The sequence below is a fragment of the Stigmatopora nigra genome, chromosome 3, assembly GCF_051989575.1.
Source record: "Stigmatopora nigra isolate UIUO_SnigA chromosome 3, RoL_Snig_1.1, whole genome shotgun sequence".
Taxonomy (NCBI): domain Eukaryota; kingdom Metazoa; phylum Chordata; class Actinopteri; order Syngnathiformes; family Syngnathidae; genus Stigmatopora; species Stigmatopora nigra.
The window spans coordinates 12,993,584-13,016,172 of record NC_135510.1 but is presented as its reverse complement, the minus strand read 5'-3'; the positions used below and the strand labels follow the sequence as shown (position 1 = coordinate 13,016,172).

The window sequence follows — 22,589 nt, the reverse complement described above, 5'->3', positions numbered from 1 at the left end:
ACAGATCATGTACAAATGGCGGGAGGTCAAGACAGATCAAACATGAACGCTTTCTGGAGTGGTCATGTTAGAGTACGAATCTCAACCCCACCCACTGAGATTCTGTGGCATGACCTCAAGAAAGCCATACACATCAGACAACCAAAAATAATTTTGCAAAGAGGAATGCTCCATAATTCCTTCTGGGCCGTTATGCCTGTCTAAATCAATTTTATGGTTGAGGGTTGCCGCACTACCAAAATATTAAAACAAGTGTGATTTCATATTTCCGAACATTATTGGATTTTGTTATGAAACAAAACAGATCTACTCAAATAAGTTTACTTTATGGTGTGCTTTAACCGAACAAATAAATTGGAAAGTCAGGTATAAATACAAAGTATCATTGAGGACTGGATGACAGCGAGTAGTCTGCTGAACAGAGGCCTTGGAGGACTGACAAGACTTCTATGGCGGATTCTTCCTTGCAGATAACTTTTAATTTCATGAGTCATTAGAAATAGATCCCCAAGATAGCACAAATATCACTTATTGGTGAATGACCAAATCAGAGCAGCAAAACCTCCCCACTGCTTGTGCTGATGTGGTACAGTCTTATTCCCAAGGGTCCTCAGTGGCCTGATTCAAGATATTTCGAAGTCTGCCCACTATTTGTCTGAGTAAAAAGGGAGGCTAATTACGGGGTGACTATCAGGGTTCCGCCCTAAGGCAGCAATAGTATAGGACTGGCAGAGATTAAATACTTTATAAAAGTTAGACATGTAATCATTTTCAGCATGGTAAATCATTAAGAAATGTCTTTTTTATTTTTACTGTGTTCAAAGTCACATCGTCACAAAATGTGTAGATATCAATATATAATTTATTTTCAGATTTTTTTTTCTTTTGGTGTGACACTTGTAAATAAAATGTTTTTTTTTTACTTGTGTACTGTATTCGAACAAGCACAACACTCACCTTACATGCACAGTTCCTGCAATTTTCAGGCTCTGCCCACAGCTCTTTATCCCTGTAGACATGGCCATTGGCACTACAGGTTTTCTCACAGTGACATCCCTCGAGCTGGGTAAGCCTGGACTCGGCGTAATTTAGCTGAAAATGATGATAGAAGCACTTGTCACAAAACTAAATCAAAAGTCTGACAAACACCTCAGCCCTATTCAATTGCACTTTAGAATGCTCACTCTGGTTGAACGCCACTTCACTGGAAGGGGGTCATTAGAGAAGAATTGTAAGTGATACTCATTCAGCTCAAGCTTTAGACGTCGGCTAAACTGCAGTAAAAATGACTGCAAAGGCAAAAGTTGACATCTTGCAATCTCTCCTTTTTACATTTCCACCATTCATTGCAGGTTGTTTCATGCTCTTCCCTAGATATCTGTCGTTCAACTATGAAGCCAATTTGACATCAATGACTCCTGCGTTTCAAGAAATTAACAAAAGTTTTTTTTAGGAATTTTGTATATAACTTAATCTAACCAAAATCATTCAATTCTGTTTGAAAAAATGTAGTTTGATTTCAAAATACATCCTTTACTAACACAGTGCTATTCACATGCTCTGAAAAAGTCTGATTTGAGTTAATTCATTAAAATACCTATTTCTATAAGCAGCAACTAAACTATAAAGTTATAGCATAGCAATAGGACCACAAATGACTATGCCCCAGAACTCTAGGTCTAGTGCAGGTGTCGGGAAACCTTTTGACTTAGAAAGCCTTAAACAATTCATATTTTCAAATGTTATTCATTGAGAGCCATGCTCAGAATTTAAAAGAAAACATCTAAAAATGTGGCCATTTTTTGTTCATTTTCCCACTTTTAAAGTACAGAAACTCTATGAATTCTTTTAACAACATTGTTAAGCTGTTGTTAATCAATAAGGATCAATGTGAGTGTGCATGAAGCAGAGTGTAATGAAAAAAAATATATGAATAAAGCGGCGCAACAGGTAGTGTCAAAAGAAGTGTTACCTAGATGCTGCATTTATGGACCAATTGGGTTAAAAGTAATGATGATGATTAAGTGTTAACCACTTATACATTGCATTCCCTATGCCCAATTTATGCTGATTTTACTAGGGATGAATCGATCCACATTTTATTCACTTCCAAACTAATCGCGATACCTGAACATCTGCCCATATTGTTATAATTCCAATAGTCAGAGTCCTGATTCAATATAACATTATACATTCTTAACATGAAAATAAATAAAATCTACAAGACTTTGAGACATTTTATTTCATGCAAAAGCTAAAGCTGTGTAAACTGTTTTAAGGTTTAAAGCACACATTTAAAATGCAAAAAATGGTCCCAGTATCAAAAATGAATAAATTTCAGGATAGCATGATGTGCATCCATCAGTGGTATCACATCAGTAACAAGCTAATAAATGTGCGACCCTAGTGATTGTGGATAAATGGGGAAATACACCGACCATAATAATAAAACGACAGAAGAATATCTAACTCATTAATCTGTGTGTCCGATATTCTGACCATGGCAAATTTAATAATTTGCAGCACATATAAAATGCATGCAATGAATGTACAATACATGGAAAAGATTGACCCCTCGTTGAACTCAAGAAGACAATTGGATAGTGGTGATGCCTGAATACTCCCTGCAGTGACTTGTATGAAGAAGTCAGGTGGCAAAATGTTGTGTGCACCAGTGAAGAAGCGGAAGAATATGGCAACACAGCAGGATGGTAATGTTAGTCATGAAAGGATTCTAACATTTCAGAGCAACATATTGCATGTGACCAATCATAGGTCAGTACCAAAACCAAGATGGCACTGTCTCATATAGTTACACTGGATCACAGTAAGAGTGAAAATAATGAGACGCACTGTTCTCGTGGGCTGAAAAAAGTGTAATTTTCTGTTGACATCATTTCAACCTTGCAAACCCAAAGAAAACACTTTCTACCCCAAGAAAGAATAGTTTGAAAGCAGTTGCCGAATATGCCGTCTTGAAAATGGATGCATGTTTGCAAGCCAATTCAAACATTGCAAAAAAAAAAAATAATCCAAAGAATTTCACGTAAAATCGAGTAAGATGCCATAAAATGTTCTAAAATCAAAACACCAGAGTCCAGCCCATGGTGTATGTAAATACTGAAGATAAACTTCACACAGGTAGACACATTGGATAGGTCGTTCTATGAGATGCAGAGCCTTTTACCTTGAGTGTCATCTTGGCGAGTAAGTCCTGCAGGTCCATAATGCCTTGCACTAGACTCAGGAAATCACTGCAGGTTGGGCAGCCTGAATGAAAGAATGCATAAACTGAATTGAAAAGAAAAACCATTAAACTAACAGTGACAGTTCAGGCACAACTCAAGAGTTACAAAAACTCTCACTCAAAATGTATTGTTTTTGAGACGTAACAGCTAAATAGACAAGTTTCATAGTACATGTCATATCATATTGACAAGTGGTGAAAATGTAGCAAAATTAATATGACATAACGGAGCTGGAAAGTAAATAAGGCCTTTTACTGGTTTCATTGTTCATATTGGTGATAAACTTCATGTTACGTTAGTTTCATAACATTCATTCATTCATTCATTCATTTTCTGAACCGCTTTATCTTTATCACCACTAGGGTCGTGGGGGGTGCTGGAGCCTATCCCAGCTGACTTGGGGCCAGAGGCGGGGGACACCCTGAGCAGTCGATAGGGCACGAGAAGACGGACAACCATTCACTCTCATACTCACACCTATGGGCTATTTAGAGTGTCCAGTCAGCCTACCATGCATGTTTTTAGGAATGTGGGAGGAAACCAGAGTAGTTCCATGAGAAAGGAAAAAAGAAAACTTCAAATTCAAGCATAGTTCATGTTAAAAAGATTACGATTGGTGATACTTACTGCGGTTGAGGTTTGGACACTGGGTAATGTATCCATTGGGTGCAAAAACAAACTTCACATCCTGGATTATCCCCTGTCAAGAAGAATGAGAGACATCTACTGAAACCATTTGTTTACTATTACTAAACACGACTACTCGGTACCACCTGTATTTTATCATGCCTTATATATCACTTCCGTTCTTTTTACCCTGTCCGTCCGCCTCCCTTTTTCTGTGTGGGTGCATATTTTGAATACTAATAAAAAAAGAATACACAAAGCCACATTCACATCCATGATGATGTGCAATGGAGAATATTCCTAATATCTTATTTTTATTCCAGTCGAGCTGAACGAAAAAATGGTTTACTATGGATCCATCATATCCTGTTTCCTTTGTTTATCAAGGTTCCAGACACATCAGAGGCTGACAAAATTTGTGATTGGCAATGTTTGCTAACAACATGCACTATATCCATCTATTATTTGACTTGGTAATGAAATTCAGACTCCATGATGTAAAACAATGGTGTCTTTGCATGGTTTTAATTGTTGTTTGTGGTCGTATGGCATAAAGCCTTTCAATATCGCCCTCTCTAGTAGTCTTTACTAATTATGTTATGCAATGTTTTTAGAGTTAATGCAATTTTGCGGGGAAAAAACACCCACCTGAAATCTTTTATAAATTGGGGGAAAATTGCCTCCACGGTGAGTCGGCGCTTTATTACACAACAATCATGTCTGCACTTGCATCACATTCACCCTTCTATTTTTCACAGCAATTGATATCAAGGATGGTCCAATTTTTTTTAAAGAGGATACACATAGGCACATGATTGGTGAAAACATAAAATGCTACTTGGCATCAATAATTCAAAATTTAGAATACACCAAATCATCTAAAACTGAGGATGCCAACCAGTCTGCCAATCATTGTGAGTGACAAGTCACATCCAGCAGTATAAGGTTGCAAAATAGAGGGCAATATGATAACCACAAGGAACCAACTCTGAAAGATTACCATTTTAAGAAAAAAAAATCAATTTTGTAAATCCACCTCAAGCAAAAGAGCACAATTTGGCCTTAAATGTGTTTCTGAAAACATTCAAATGTTTCATCTCAAATATATTTGCCACCAACATCCCCCTGGGATGTACTATGTCAAATCCATTTGGGTGGCCTGGCAGAAAGCAAGCCCTTGCCTCCATATCTTGTAGAGGAAGAGCGATGAGATTAACAGGTTTGCAGCACAGATTGAGTATACACATAGCATCAGACGCGCTAGCGCACACACACACACCAGAATGGAGAATGATGTGACACAAGATATTTTCTGAGGTTTCAGAATAAAAATGAAGGTATGGCTCTAAGATCAATGTCCTGATGGCATGATATATAAAACAAGAAGCATTGTGCTTGATTCAACGCTAGGTATTTCAACTAGGCATAGTAACAGAGTCAATTGCCCGAGTATTAATAATCACGGTTGTGTTCTACTATGGCTCTTATTCCTCAAAATGTTAGATGTCCACACTTGGAGTACCCCAGCGTGTTCCTGCCCGACCTGTGGACCTTTGGACCATAGCTCTATATGCAAAGGTCTAATGTTGTACTATCCTTGCAGGTTTAACAGCATTTGTAATTTAGAGTAGTTTCGGCTGTAGTTGACTGATAAATATACACTGCTCACAAAAATTAAAAGGAACATTTTTTTCTTATTGGGCCTGGCATGAAATCAATTAAAACTGTCTGATAATTTTCTGGTTGGTTAAGCAGTTGAGGACATCATTAATCACTTTCAGCTGTATTGGTGTTCACAGAATTAACATGTTCAATACAATATCAACAATTAGGAAAACCCTTAAAATGGGGCGCGATTTGCATATGGAGGTCATTTCCAATTTTTCCCTCTTCATCTTTTCCGGTTGGTTTTCTATTAGTGCTGGATTTGGCTTGAGTAATTATCTCCACCACCACTATGAGGCGATTCCTTAACCCTATAGAAGTTCCACAGATTGTCCACGGTCTGTAGCAGGGTTGGGCAAACTATTCCACAAAGCATGCGCTTTTTCATTCCAACCTATAAGAGGATTTTTTTTCATCAGAAAAGGAGTCGTTTATGGGGATTGAATACAAAATGAAAGAATAGATAATGATATGTTTGATATAAAGTTTGATGACCTGGCATTTTGTTCTTCAGTGAGTCCATCCCAGAAATTCACCACTTTCTAATGATCATGCGTAGGTATGACAAAATAATGACACACCCATTGTGAGTCTAAAGTGTCCGGGCTCTCGGGCAAAAAGGCTCCCAGGCTCTGAAGTGTATCTACAGAAGTAGCTGCTTTTATTCAAACAAGATAAGTGTGCTTTTTCAAAATACAATAAAGATAACATGGAAAAACAGTCAAGGTTAGGATTAGGATGGCCTTCGACATGCACTCCAGTTTTCTTTGTTTTTTTTACGTCACTCCTTTGGAATATTAATTTGCTACCGCTGCTTTTAAATGAATTAAATGATACAATGATCTCCCTTGCTCATTCGTGAAATCTTTGTGATGTACGTACTATTAACAGCAAATTAAACACATCGGCAATAGAGCAGAGCGCTATGAATGTTATTCTCTGGGAGTAGTGTGCATGAATTGTGTGATGACAGCCATTCTAACACTGAGCATCAGGTTCATGGTTAGAAGAAAACCTGGATGCCTACACGCAAAATCAAACTAGTGAGAACCTGTAGGGGAAATTTCCAATTTTCCTCATCCTTCACTTAAACCACTTTCCTCACCATCTGTCTCTTTACTTACAATCACCTAAAAGTGGTTTTCACACACAAAGTAGCAAAACTCTGAGTACGAAACCAACCACGAGTAGAAAATGGCATGATTAAGCTAAGTCGTTCAGAGAGAGATTTCCTGAAGAAAAAGGATCCCCTTTAAGTCCTTTGCCTCAAATGGTTGAATGAGGATCAGGCACAGGGAGGCAAGACCATAGGCTTGGGTGCATCAGTGAAATATTTCAACTGAAATAATTTACACCACAGCAGATCTTAGAGGATAATCAAGAAGTGGGAGTGAGAAAAAAGATTATTGAGTGGGTTGGCAGGTGTTTTTGGTTGAACCCGAACAGATTCACATCTTTCATACAATTTGCCATGTCCTTTGCCTGCTCAGAGCACAAGCCAAAAAGACAATGCAAATCATGCAAATCTAACCAATTATCTAAGCAGTTTTTCATATGATGTAAAATGTGAAATTGCAATATTTATTTATTTTACATTGTATGTCAGATCTTTTGATGTTATTTCATTAGGTTTGTAAAAAAATATTTATGTAGAAAATGTCCAGAATTCCCTTTTTCAAGATGTTTTACTGGGTCATTTTGGCTTGTCTCTGCAAAAAAACTGATTCCTAATTATGAATGCATCACAAATCTAGTCTTTTTGTCTATGACTAAGCTCGCAATTCATTGATCATTCCGATCAAAAACTCTTTTGACCTGCCATGAATAAATTGGTATGGAAATAATGTCGCATAAGTCGCCTTTTTGGGATGGGAATATTGTATGTTACCATCTTTAAAGTCTCACCTTGAACAGTCCATGCTTATGGCTGTGCTGGCCCAGCCACACTCCACTTCCTGGGGTAAGTTCCATCTGAGGAGGGTCTATGACTCGCTCATAAATTCTGTAAAGACAAAATAGCATTACATTGGTTGATGATGATTGATGATGGATGAATGAATGAATACATGATGGATAATTGGTGGATGGTGATGATAATTAGGGCTAAAAACATTGAAAAAAAAACAACTGACATGGCCATTTTTGGGTGGTTGCGATAATAATCTCAATAATTATAAATCTGTGTCAGTCTCGACAGTTGACAGTTCTTTGACAAGATTATATTATTCAATTAATTTGTAAAAGTCAGTCACAGTATGAATTTATAATAAGTAAAGTACTTATACAAACACTTAAACTATAACATGTCACACGAACCGTCATTGTTATTCTATTGATTTTTCTTTAGCTTTGGATGTGTAATGCAAAGTCTGCCAAAGTTGTCAAACCTTTAAATAAGAAATAAAATACTGAAAACTTTGAATCAAACTCCATTGCCTTGCACGCAAGGGACTGATGTTGCACTGGTTTGCTATACTGTTTTTATCTTTTTGCTACATCTGAAGAATTATCATCATCATTCCAAGTCTGTGGCACTAAATATCCATAGAAGATCTGTCAGTCTCTTTTCCTTCAACATGTAATCATTGGGAATAAAGTGAATTAAAATGTGGTATACAAAGACAGCAATTGAATCATTAATCAACAAATAGTTGATGATCACATTAATTGACAACCAAAAGGTTAATTGGCCCTAAGCATTTTAAATACTCTGATTTGCTCAGCGTATGGAAGGGACAGCCTCACCGATGGCTAAACGGAGATCCAATGTACTCTTTCGACAAACAGCTCTGAGGCTCGAAAGGAGAGCTTCACAACACCTGTCTCTGCGCAATGTACAACAAGTGGACCATTGATGGTTTCAAAATTGATCCAGGTGTCAGTGTATCATCAGTTAATCACAGCCTATTCATATCTAGCGAGCCAGTCAGTTTCACACACATTGCACCAGTCTCTAGTGTCCAAAAAGCGATTAAGGACTCCTGTCTTTGCTGGCGAGCTAGTAACCCTGCACCAAATTCTCATCTTGGCTGGGCAACATTGGATGGTGTGCCATTTTTTTCTTTGCAGGAAGGCTAGAAATGTCCCGCCAGTCATTTTTTCCTCTGCTTTCTGGTTAAGTATATCATAACAGCCTCCGTATCTGCTAAACAGCTAGGAACACCAAGTCAATCTCCTGTCTCCTGAGTCAACCCCAACAGTGTGAATACTTCACTGCCTACTTCCACTAAGACTGGTCAGTGAAGACTGCCCCTCCAGTCACATGCTATGGCCAAACTTTTAAGTTCACCCAACCAACTGTCAGGCAACTACCTCGCCTTGTTAGCCTGCAAAAGTGACACTTGCGACATTCCATATGTAACGATCTATACGCAAGGTATCAACCCAAAAACTTACCAACACGAACTGACTCAACCATAGCCAATCAAAGAGTTTAACTTCAAATATTTCATGTTCAGGATTGAACCAGAGACCCGCATAACAGAAAATACAGCATATTGAGACAAATAAAAATGATCAAATAAATGAGCTTGAAAAAGGACATTCTGAGCCTTTTTTAGTGCTAACTGCCCTTTAAACTGCTTAGAAATTTGATACAGTGAAATCAACGGCTATAAAAAAATTACAAATAATCACCTGTCACCTTTGAGTATTTTGAATGTAATGGTTGGCTGTATATTCAAAGTCACTTATTTTTTTTTTAAATAGGCAAAATCTAAAATGAAGACAAAGAGAATTGTCTTATTGCAATGTGATCATTAGACCACTGTTCCACATAAATCTAATTACAAATCTTCACACCACTGATGTTTTGTCAGGCTGATATACTGGGTAGCAAGGGAGACTAATACCTTGGGGTTCACAGGCATTGTAAATGATAAAAGCAGAATGTCATTTTATGGCCGTTGGTCACAAAGGTAATACAACATGCATCATTATAAGAATTCTAAGGTGGATCGCTCACAGTTTCTTTGCTTCATTAGGCACTGAAGTAATGAGACGGATAGCCACAAATAGTGCTGGGTATTGCAACTTGAAATGCATTGCAATACGATCCAGTATGGTAAAGGCACAGTTTAATACATATTGCAATATATTTGACAATGCTTGCCAATCTTTTAAACGTTTATTTTAATGTGTGTTATTTTGGGAAACAAATGTGATTAACACCACATGTAATCCGATGCACTCATCGACATTTGCATTTATAAAAAGAACATAGCTAGGCATCCGATTATGTGGTGCCTTGTCAACACCATATATAGCTAGCCCTAAGTATTTGATTACTTTATGTCATTAGATTATTATATGTAGCACTATGATTATTACTTAAACAATGATGATATTTACAGACAAACATCCATGAATGTGTTGTCAAAATTAAATAAATTAATCCTGAGCTCAGGCTGTTCAAGCACATATACTTCATTTGCTTGAAATATATCAATATAAATGTGCCATTACTAGGATTGATGTACCACAACATGGGTAATGATACATACATTATGATCAATAGATCTAGTAACACTTCACACTTGAAATTCCAAAGGAAAAACAAGCCTCAAAATCTAAATTTGTCAGCATTTACCCAAGGGCAAATGCATCACCTTGACAATGTAGAACCTCAAAAGCTGATGCTCGCATTACATACAAAGTCAGCAGGATTCTTTCCTCTGGAGACCATTAACATTTTTTCCTCACCCCTGGCTGGGGTTATTTTATACAGTAGGAGACACTGAGGACTACAACTACGATGACTGGCTTGTCAGGGCTTAAGTAGCCAAACCGTAGCAGCTGGGTCTCAAGCTGGTGTGCCTTAAGGGGAAACCTTTTGCAGTCCAGAACACAGAGCATTAGCCATGCTGGTGACAGCTAAAATTATATGAATTTTAAATTACTATACTGCAATGAGAAGCAAAAGTGTGTCGTTTTCATGACAATCAATAGAGCAAAAATCGTTTGAAAGTTGAAAGTAGTTTGAATGGTTTTGTTGACAATGAATTTGCATCTGTGATGATCTTATAATTCAATATGACCATATAAAGCAGAATCCAAGTTAAATGAAGGACCTTTCTGAAAAAACTATCAAAAATCCATCATAATCATAAAATCTCCATGATGCTGAAGATGACAAATAAAATTCTACATTTTGAATGCTCCTATAAATGTAGATAACTCATATGTTCTCTTCTCTAGTGATGGACCTTATTTATGCACATCCCTGTCCATACAGACTACCTAAGAGTCTTATTCAAAACATGAAGTCTTCATTCTCACTTTTAATTTTGTGAAATCAAACTGAGTAACACTGACACTGTGGCAAAATTGGATGCAAAACAATGGGAAAGAAACTATAGAAAACACTGGAAAAGGGGAAAATAATACCTGTATCTATTCTAGGTTCGACAGGCTTAAAAGATACACTATCGGATGATTTTGCTTTAGTGCTGGCTTGATGGTGCATTAAGTGGAATACGCCGGGAAACTGCAAAGTTGAGATACTGACAAGTGAAATGGACTCAAATGGCATTCAAATATCGATAAAAATGAGTACAGTACAGGAGCTGACCTTTTTGATAGCGACCTTTAGATGAAAATGTCTAATTGATAATGATAAAGACAATTTAATTTGTCAGAATGCTTTAAGTTTTTAAAGCTAAAATGCACCCTTTAGGCAAAGAAAGTGTTTTTTTATAAAACAAATGATTAAAACGTTCTTACTATAGTTGGTAGTAAAATTTAGATTTTTGAACTAATGATAAGTAAAGACTTTTTTCATGATGAACTCCAGCATAATGAACTTGCAAGCTGAAAAGAGAAGCACACAGTGGCTGAGTGGCTCTCCAACAGTAGGTTACTTCTGTTTGGAGCCGATGTCTATGTGGTACCCAAAGCAAGAAGCCCTAGAGGAAAAAATAAGCTCTGCATTGAGGTTGGCTTTCATTTCACATTTTGCAGAGCATTTTCTGAACTGGGTGCCAAGAGAAAGGCTTCATAGGAGCTAAGAAGGAGCTGGCAGCAGGAACTGGGCAGTAATGAGCCCAACAGCTGAGATCCCTTGGGAAACACTCACGAGTGTGCACACAAGTTGACCTTCTGAAAGTAGTAGAGGACAAACACCATGGTTGTAAGTGACAGCCTGCGTCTGTCATTACTCTGATTAGCTATTCCAAAACAAAATCCCAACTGTCTGAGTGACAAGAACGTATGTGTATGAGTGTTGAGTGTGTGCCACTAATTCCTTTTAGAGAATACGGAAATACATTAGCATAATACAATTGAGGCGTAAAGGCATAACCTTGTCTATGCAGCGCAATAACACTTTTGGAGGTAATGTCATACAAATGTGCTGCATTAGGAAAATGCCATACAAAAAAGTAATATGATCTGATAAATGCATTGTTTATCTTATATTGTGGCCCATCTCGAGGAGGATGGATTTAGCAGTATTCATGTTGAAGCATATTGCTAAAGGGCTTTCTATGCCTATGAATAAAACATCAACTCAAGTGGTGACCATTTTAGGTAAAATGGTCCATCTCGATGCTTATTCAAACCACTTGTAAAGTTGCTATTCACTGTAAAAATGGGGAATTTTCAGATACTACAAACAAGGGTTAGGAGTAAGTGGGCCACTACTATTCAGCCCCCTCATTCTCTCAATGCTTCGCTTACATAATTACTGATCAGTTTGTGTGAACTGCTTGAACAAAGTTGGGTTGTAATGAAATGCTAATATCGAGACATGTTTCTATAAGCCCCCTTACATTCGCTTTTATTTTTTGGGTGTAGTTGGAGAAAAAAACACCGCAACTAGAATTAATGGGCAACGCTTTGCCTTGATGGGAGTAATAGGTGTCTGGAAAGAATCAATAATACACTGCAATCCCATCATACTTTTTCTCTTTCTGAATAGGGAACACAGGCCTTAGATGTTCTCAGATTTGTGCTGCTCATTTGTCGAACACCTGTCTTGCAGCAAGTGCATAAGGGGCAGGACAAGTGATATTTTTCTGACTCGAGGGAGATGATCTCTAAAGAGCTTTAAGAAAGATCTGGTTTGAGTGAGAGCCTTGCCCGCCTAATCGATGAACGATTATATCATTGTTAACTTCTACTTCATGGTGGGATGTGTCCGTATGGTGAACCTACTGAGAGCAACTGTAATATGAAGAACTCCTCTAACAGTGACATGTCTGTGTGGGTGAATGTGGGGAAGGAGAGAGGAAGATTGTAATTGGTTGGTAATTCCTTCATGGCTATTTCCACAGCCACCACACTTAACAACTAGTCATAACACAGACAGCAAATGCCCGCTGATAATATCCACAACTAATATAGAAAGTACCTTATCAAAGTGGCAGCATTAAAATCAATGTACTTTAATACAGTGTGTGGTACCTGTTACAATCGACGTGCAGTAGTAGGTGAGACGAGCTGATAGTGAGCGCAATTTTGTGCCACTGGCCATCAGCAAGACGATAGGGGAAGGACTCAGAGCGTGGCTTGCCCTTGAAGCGATAGTGGTAACGGATCTCCTCTCTAACACCACTGCTTTCCAACTCAAAGTAGCTGAACAAGAGGAGAGAAGGTAAAAAAAATAGTTATGGTTTATTAAATTGCTTGTACAACTTAAAAGGATTCAAACATTGTTGTAAAAATGTTGCAACCCAATTATCATAACAGTTCAGAAAATCAATGCTTATCCTTTTACGGTACACAAAAATAATGAACACCTTCAGTCATATGTTTTGGGAAGATTCACCATTCAGTTGCATAAGATATTATATAGATTTTGTTGTGGTTTTAACAATATTTTTTTCCAATCATGCTGTAAAATATATAATGCACATGAGAAAAAAATCAACACATGAAAATAATATTCCAGTCACTGTCTAAGATGCAACCCCCAGTTTTGTTGTCTTAATTTTAGGCACTTGAACTGTATCTTGCCTTGTGTCCAGCCTCATCAATCATGTGAATTGGCAGACCACCAGCAGCAGCTTCAGAGCTGCAGGCTACTAGTTATGCCATTTTAGATTTCCTTTGTCAGTAAATAACCTGAACAGTGGAATCTGTGACCCAACATGATGGACATACACAACTGATTTACTGTAAAATAATTGATAACCTATTAAAAAAATCCCCAAAGCTATCACCCTCCATGGCTATTCTATTATACTAAAGTACACAAGAACCCACACAAAATGCCACTTGAATCAAGACCATTAAATTCAAAAAGTACAAGATTATCATGCATATTAATGGTGAGGGAGTGTGTACCCTTCACAACAACAACAACAAAAACAGCAGGCTATTCTTTACTAAATTTATTTATTCATCTTCTTGTTTGGTAAACGAATGAAACTGAATTGAAGTCAATAGAACCCGATTAACGTAACAAAAATGCATGTAGGACATTCTGTGCTTGAACCTTAGTTTGAATTTTCAATGTTTTCTTTCAAGATGATGAAATTGGCATGAAATAGACAAAGCAATCAATGCATACGTAATTGTGTGTGTTATTCTGCCCCAAAGCTAATCAATTTACGAGCACATAGAAAAAGTATAAATGGAATGAGCCCCGGTTAATAATGAACAATCAAACATCTTAAACATTATGAAAGCAAATGATAGCGCATGTGCCACCCCCTGAAGCTGAGGTTGGAATGATACAATGTCAATAGTGTTTGTAAATTAGATCAAAACAAGTAAACTAACAAAGAATTGTTTTGTACATGGCATCTCCAAAATTATTCGCTTTTTAAGAGACCACCAAAATTGCATCTATGTGAGTATTGGTTATTAAAAAATCGAAAGCACTTTTCAACACTTTATAATGGTCAAGAATTTGATAATACCCTGATGTCAACGACATAAGTGGCATTATCCTTCATGGAAGAAAGACAATGTTCAACTTCAAAATTAAAGGAGATGTAAATAAAGTCATGGAAAGCCAGTTCCAGCACCCGTCTTCAAGCACCATGTCATCACTCTGAAATGAAATGAATACATCACTGTCTGGCTCGGGCAGGCAGCTCGTCTCCATCAATGATACGTGTCAGCTAGAGAAGATTCATTTGCATTGAGTGAGGAGTAAAGCGATAATAAAAGCTCTCCGACATCAGCTTCTCAGCTGATGGAAGCCTTGTCAAAATTTAGAGAGGTCTGGATTTACCGAGTGGGCAGACAGACACCTTTATCTTGATTCGACTCGTGAAATAATCACCAAAGCCATTAACTCCACTACACAGCCTGCATTTATTTTATAGAACATTCAGTAGGAGCTGTTGTAATAGGGAATATTTAATGAGGGGGAATAATCTAGTGGCAAGATATAATAAACATGTCCTAACAGAAAATGAAAAAGATTATCTGTTTAAGTGTCGCCACACTGCACTAAATACAAAGCGGTTGTTGACAGTTTTGGAGCTTAGTTTTCAAAGAAACATACTATAATCACTGTACTTTAGTTAGCTTAGCTAATAATTATGTCAAAAAGGGTTTTTGATTAATCTTCGGGTAATAAAAATTAAAAAAAAATGTATCTGACCGAAAAATATATGGCATGTACATGCATGAACAACATGAATGTCCAAGATCGATATATACAGTATATAAAATAATCACTAATAGTAGAAAAGCCCTTGCCAATATAATCTTTAAAGTATGCTGATTCATGGTTGTACTAAACGGAGATTGGATGTCTTCTAAGGGTAAAATTCAAATCATATTTCCCCACATAGTGAACTAACCGGTTGAACGTATTTGTGTTAGCATTAGTGATGAAAATGGGTCCAGAAATTTGATAAACATGTTTGTCCTCAAAGCTTTTTTCAATGAACAGTCATCACAGACTCGAGGAGACTGTGCATCTTTCTTGTATTACATGGCCTATTGCATCTCTGTCTCTCTTTTCGTTGACAAGTCCCAAAGTGTTGACCCCTGGCTTTCAAGCGGATAATTGGCTGTCATCTGCTCTCCATAAAGCAGATGTGTGGCACCAAGGTTGAAGTGAAAGGGCATTGATGATAAACAGCCCTCCCGGATATTACCCTCAGCCAAAGTTTCCCGCAAGAAATCAAATTTACCCATTTTGAGGAAGAGTACTTCGCGCATTTCCCATTTCGAGCCTTTGTCCCGAAACAAGCTCTTTTTGTTCGCGCATATGTGTGAATAGAGCGACTGCATTCAGATTTAAAAGCCTTGAAGTATCAAGATGAGGTGGTCTTGGCTTCCATTCATGCTCTGCGGTGGTTCATTCACGGTCAAAACAAAGCTGATGCATCAAACCAAAATAACTGTGGTTTCGATCTTTCAATCTCTGGGAGAGAGGGTTAAAATGATAGCCTCACAAAACCCAAAATCTAACGCACAAACAAGAAGTGGCAGCACTGCAAGAAAGAGGGAATTAGTAAGTAAACTGTCCGGCAATTTAGTAACGATGGCAAACAATTAACCAGCTGAAAGATGTTGAAGTAGGCCATTATTTATTATATTATATTGTATACATGTATGTATGCATGTATATATGTGTGTATATGTATACACCTATACATATATATACATACACACACACACAAATGTATGTGGGGGGTGGCGCTGGTGCGTGGGTATGTGCATATATTGTTTTTAATTCTTAACACATTATCTCATCTGAAATAAAGTCGGTTTTATTTCAAGATAAACTACAGATTATAACAAAAAAATGACTCAAGTCATCACTCTCCATCTACCCTTTTTTATGAGTGACATTGACCCTCTCGGAAAAGTCCTTGTTCGTAAATGTTTTATGAAAGAAAAAAGACTAAGTACTCCTAACTGACAAGTGAAGGTAGCTTGAACCACTGACAGACCAAGATTTTCCCAGCAGACCCTGGATGAAAGAGATGTGGTGCGAGTTTGGATGTGCTAGCAGCCTCATTACGGAGGGGTGAGGAGCTCTTTCGATCGACATGCGATCTTGTCAAATGCTTTCAAAAAGGAACAACAGTGTTTGAACAAAAAAGGAACAACAGGCTTTGAACAACAAGAAAACCATCCTCACCTACAAGAAAACAAAAATGTCATATATTTCAGTTGGTGTTCTGGACTTTAGCAGTAACCCCCAAAAGAAAAGGAAAGGGAGTTTCTTGTTGGTTTTTTTATCCATTACATCTAGACTGGGATTTAAGACTTGGCTTGGGACCCAAAAGCGCTTTTGTTGACTTACAATAGACGGAAATGGTAAGAAATGTAGCTCATTGATGAAGATAAAATGTGCATCTAATTAAATGGACTCTTGTTATTATTGCTACCATTGAACAGCATTACACAATTCGTATTTTCACATGGCATACGATGGCGCTAAGATTGGATTTTTTGTATATTATCTGTTTGAGCAGATTTTTACATGGCAATAACACGTAAACAAAACTGTCTAATCAAGTGAGAAGCATGCGCACTAAACAACCTAAGGTCACACACTATACTACAGAAGTAAATAAGATTCCCCTGTAGAACTACAACAGAGGCCTTTGTGGCATTTTGAAGCATTTTGTCATTGACATAACTCAGAGGTCCTCCAGTGGAGCTTGATAACAGAGGAATATTAACATCCTTATGATATTGACCCTAATAATGTGCTTTTGATTCATACAGTATCTGAGAAATACCACATTCAATGATTTTTCTTAAGATTTTGCCATCAATGCAACACATTTGTACTCCCTATTAAAACCATGAATATATAGGTGAAAATTGTAAATCATATACCAATACATGAGAGGATTACCAGGTTTACAAAAGAACATAGTCTGCACCAAGGATTTTCCGATTCTGTTCATCTCTGGCTTTAATTGTTGCAGTGGTGTTAAAGTCTGACTAACAACACCTTTTCTGAAAATCAGCCTTTTCTGCTGCTGCTGGGTCCATATTTCTTTCACCTTATTGTATGTGTTCTCACATAATCTTATGTTTTAAATTCATTAATCGCATCTGTGCATATTCAGTACAATGTTGGATGAGTTCATAAGGATAGATGAAGCGTGTTCTGGGACAACCAGAAAAGTCCACTTGTGATTGATTCAAAGCCTTGAGAATTTACTCATCTTGGCTGCTCCTTTTAACAGAACGCATTCCCCCCTCCCCGGTATCATAAATCCTACATGTTCTAGGTTGGAGCTAATCAGATTACGTCAGGGTGTTTCTTGGGATTCATCACGACTTAGCCACTTCCGTAGACAAGTGGAGGGAACCCACACCGCGGGGCAGTTCAAGTGAGGTCGGCGGCATCAGTGTGTGTGGTGGGCCTTTAAGATAAGGTTTGTTCGACTGATATCCACGTATGTACTCAAAACTTCTTGACAGCTCGGGTGCACAATCACTTTGTACATTGAATGCCCGTTGATGCAACATCCTGCGAGATCATTGTTATGCTTGTTACTGTGATTCATTTGAAAGACAATACATTCAAGCTAATCATGCTGATCTGCTTGATGAACAACATTGTGATCACAACACTGCTTATATCTGTGCTATGTGTGTATGTCTCATCATTTCTATGCTGCTTTGTAGTCTCGTGTCCTGTTGTTTTCCCCTCTTTCTCCTTGCTATTGCCTTATTCATCTATCTTTTGTTTTTAACACTTTATTATAAAAAATCAAACTTAAAGTACTGATATGAAATTACACTGGAATGTGATTGTTGGAATCTTTAACACCAGTTTTAAGTACACCTATGAATCAGCTACCTGCAAACAACTGGAGCATGAGAATTCTTCTTATAACAAAGCGGTCTAATCCATTGCAGTAAAGTTGTGCCAGAAAGGGGCTTCAGACAAAATGAAGAGGATTATTGAGAGATTACCTGTGTTCTGCTTCGTGGATTGAGAATATAACACCCGATGTTGAGGACTTCTGTTGGATGGAGGCCAAAAAGGTAAATTCACTTTTTCTCCTGAATAGCTGTATGACTTTCTCTGTACTGTGTGCCGGGGCTTGAATTGCTCTTGCAACATCTGAAGAAAGAAAATGTTGATAAATCAGTATATTTTTCTGTATTTTGCAAAATCTGAAAAAAATGAGTTTGCCAATTATATAAAGAAAATATCAATATGCAGTTGTACAAGCACAATGTTTTCTTGAATGTCCATAATCAATTAAAAGTTTATGGGTGAAGTTTTCAAACCTGTAGTAAAATATAGACAATCTTCTACAGTGAGCATCAGAATACATGAGATAAAACAGACCCCACAGAAATGTCAGCAATAACCATATAGCAAGACAATAATCCACTCTAGAGTTAGTCTGAGAAGAGGTGGCAGAGGGAAACATGAAGAGATGCTGCTACAATGGGCTTGTCATGTCTCTGAGGAAAGACAGCAGCAGGCTGAAAAGTTGCTTTGAAGAAGGCGATGAAGGCTTTTACACGTTTGTTGCTGAAGGCTTTTGCACAAAAGCTATGAATAGCAAGGTCTCTCCACTATCTTCTAATTAGTCTTTTAATTAAAAAATAACTGCACGACAATAGTTGTGTCTATACTGTGACCAATTACCTACTGTATACTTCTGTATGTTTATCTTTAATGTATATTTAAATAAGATGGTAAAAGTCAGCAATTCTACCAGTGAATTGATCACAAGGTCCTTTGTGAAGAAGAGCCAAAACGAAACATGGAGACTGCAGGCAAGTGTTAATTCCTCAGTTTCCTACATTTGAGATATGAACTCTGTGCTACTCACTACAATACAAATTGTTCATTTCACAGTCACTGATTGTGCTGCATTCTCCTGATTTCGGTGCAAAAAGCATTCTTCTACTTCAGTGACGGTGTGAATGTGAGGTTGCATTCTAAACGATTCACGGTTTGTAAATCAAAATTTAGATTTTAGACAATTAAAATCACCAAAGCTGTGTTTTATTATTAGGGATCAACTAGCCAACTTTTTTTTGTATTGCTCTCCTGGTTTGTTATTTTATGTCCATTTTATGGTCTTTAAAATGACAGTCGCTCTCCGTGGTGCTGAAGCCCGTAAGCCCCGTTGTTGCAGGCATGTGTATGTTATAAAACGATGTTATGATGAGATTTATTATTTGGGTTTAGGGCGCCCAGTGCCAGCACAGCACAGATTTGTTCCACCGGTAGTTCTGACCTACATGCAAACGGAGTGATGATAACCTGGCAAGGTTTTTTTTTTTTTTTTACAAGATACAAGACAGCCTGCTCTTCTGTGGTTTACATTGAAATTATACTCCGGTCAAATCTGAACAAAAAAAAAAACAAATCACTGGTTGCGAAGCAGGACTTTGTACTCCATCATGGAGAAGAGCGCTTTTTAGTAGCTTCCTGCTATTCCCTGTAGAACATAAAGTGACGTTCATAGGGTTGGAAGAGAAAACCAAAACACATTTTGTACACAGGCTCTGACTTGATCTCAGATCGAACAAAAGAAAAGCCTATTTCCACAAATCTTTCAAACAGACTTTAGCGTTTGTTTTCTTTTCTTAAAAAACACAACACAACTACGCACTGCATACTCTTTTTCACGAATACAGCAGACATCACCATGATTGCTAGTGAACTACCAAATAAATACAACTGCCCATGTGAGTCACGGAAGACCAGAATGATGTGTATTGTATATTGCAAAAGTCAGGAAGGATTGCCAGGCTATCGTGATGAGTGTAAGGAAGTCCCAAATTTCTGTACTTGTTTCTATAAAGAAAGTGTGGGAGGAAAAAAAAACTTGTGGAAAAAACAGTTACATTGCAATACAATTGAAAGTGAATCTATTTGAATTGAACCTTTGTTTCTAGATTAAAAGGAGCCAAATGTTAACCTGAATATTTCAAGTGTTTTACTTAAATCATTCAGAACATCCTAACCACTCGGCCGCCATTTTACTCAAATCGGATATTTTATATTAGTATAACTTGCTTACATGTGTGTTGCATGTCATAAAATGTAATATCTGCTAAAGAAGCCCGTCTGAATTGAAATGTTATGTCGTTAGAGCTGTGCTACAAAACATTACACGAATTACCTATCCCATAGAATTTGAGTTTATTTTCATGTTTACACCCTGGATATTTTCATGCAAAGGGAAGGATCTTAAACTAAATCATCAATGTTTTATCAATTCAGATTCATGAATTTTTCATCAGCCAAGAGATTATTGAAATATGAGTTACAGCAACTTAGTGGAGGCAAACTGAGAGTTTGATAGCGATTCTAGGCTACTTCATATGCACTCATTCAAGTGCTGCTCACTGTCTCTTGTTTATGCATGAACAATCATAACTTTTTGTGCCATTCTTCCAAGCCTTTCAACAATTCTTGCTGAATTGCAGTATACAAAACTTCTAAAACTACATCATACAATTGTTGTTTGGTGAAACAAAACATCCCCACTGCTATTTGCAATTTGGTACACCAACAGTGGTTGTTTTTTGTGTTATGGTTTGTACATTAACACAATCGGAAATACGAAAAGGTAAACCCAAACATACACTATGAAACAATCCCTTTGCCTTTAATTTGCCAATAATAATCTAATTGAGATCCATCTCCATACAATCTGTGTGGGTAATAGATATGTTCATGTTTTACGGGTTGAAGGCGAGTCAAATCTCTGTTCATGTTATTGTCTTTGTTATTGTAGTGTACACGGTGATTCCGTTATTCCTGGTCAGATCACAATGACATAAATATATTCTGGTGATGTACACACATCAATTCAGACCCCTATTTTTTTATTTATGGTAGAGGTAGAATACTTATTGCTAGACTCATCATTCCCCTGTAGGTTAGTTAGTTCGATTTATATCCTTCAGATCACTTCAGCATGTGTCTGTGCAATTTTCCAACTTATTGACTATACAACAGACTGAGTAATAACCATTTTACTCATTCCTGAAATATGAATCTGAAAATGGGCGAGTTCCTCGGGACAGTCTGCTATGGACAAGATGTCTAGCTTAAAAACTGGATAGTTTCATGTTTAGAGATTCACAGCTTGAAGACCAAATTATATTTCAAGAGGAGAGATATCTTGGCATAAAGGCTGTTTAAATCTGGCAAAGTCTTATGAGGATAAGCAAGTCGGAAATGAATATATGAATAAATAAATGCCAATTACGTTTCTAGCACATGCCTTGCTTGGCTTCTTTGGTGGGCTAGAGCCGACAATAGAACATTTACATTATCATTTCCTTTAAGAAGCTGTCCAGTACTAGAAATATATTAACCCAGTTTAATTTGGATCCATTCTATTCTCCATAGGCCATTCTCGTTTAGTTAGATCCAGGGTCGTTACTTTTTAATTTGTTTTATAAAGCAAAGTTGAAACAGTATCGATATTATTTCCCTTCTGTCTCTCCATAGACTTACAGCACAACCACGCATGAGCTGATGTTCGTTTCTCATCTTATGACAACTTATGAACTTAAAATTGTTACCCCGCTTTCAAAATTAACCCTCTGGGTTCATGAATACCATGTTTGATACATGAATTCCGAGCAACTATGTAGCACGGCTGGCAGTTAGAATGTCAACAATAGATGTATTTTGGTTGGCTCAAGTTCTGTGAAGTGCTTGTTACATTTCTAGTATTCCTTTGTATTCCTGAAATGGAAAAACTACAACCTCCACCACCAAAATGTATCTTTTGTGGGATTCATATGTATGTGTTTTATGTAATCAACCTTTGTAAAATAATACAATTAAGATGTTGATTATAATCTCACAATCCAAATATTTACTCAATGCCTGTGTGCAACATGTAAATATGCACCATAATAGGTCCAATAAATAAAACTGGGCTTCCTAGTGGCAGAGGGGTAGGAACATCCAAATCGCAGTTTTGAGATGAACAGATCAATCCTACATGCAATTACAACGCAGGAACCTTGGCTTGAACCCTTGATCTCAAAACTGTGAGGTCGATGCGCTGGAGTGTTACATGCCTTCCATTCAATATCAACTATACTACCATAGTCAGTAAAATTGAATCAAAATGAAATTTCTAAAATATAAGCAGTAGTGAAATATTTATATATATTTGGTGGCCT

At 37.3% G+C, this 22,589-nt stretch overlaps 1 protein-coding gene across 2 annotated transcripts in view; it reads right to left on the bottom strand.

Annotated features, from left to right (window-relative positions):
• The window catches only part of LOC144193844 (protein kinase C-binding protein NELL1-like), a 109,354-nt gene that overhangs the window by 53,247 nt on the left and 33,518 nt on the right, over positions 1-22,589 (bottom strand). For both annotated transcript variants that reach the window (XM_077712421.1, XM_077712423.1), the window contains 6 exons: positions 18,387-18,537; positions 12,942-13,112; positions 7,446-7,542; positions 3,876-3,948; positions 3,188-3,270; positions 958-1,092 (listed from right to left, as the gene is read on the bottom strand). In XM_077712421.1, the coding sequence (XP_077568547.1) occupies positions 958-1,092; positions 3,188-3,270; positions 3,876-3,948; positions 7,446-7,542; positions 12,942-13,112; positions 18,387-18,537 (710 nt within the window). The remainder of the gene's footprint in view (positions 1-957; positions 1,093-3,187; positions 3,271-3,875; positions 3,949-7,445; positions 7,543-12,941; positions 13,113-18,386; positions 18,538-22,589) is intronic.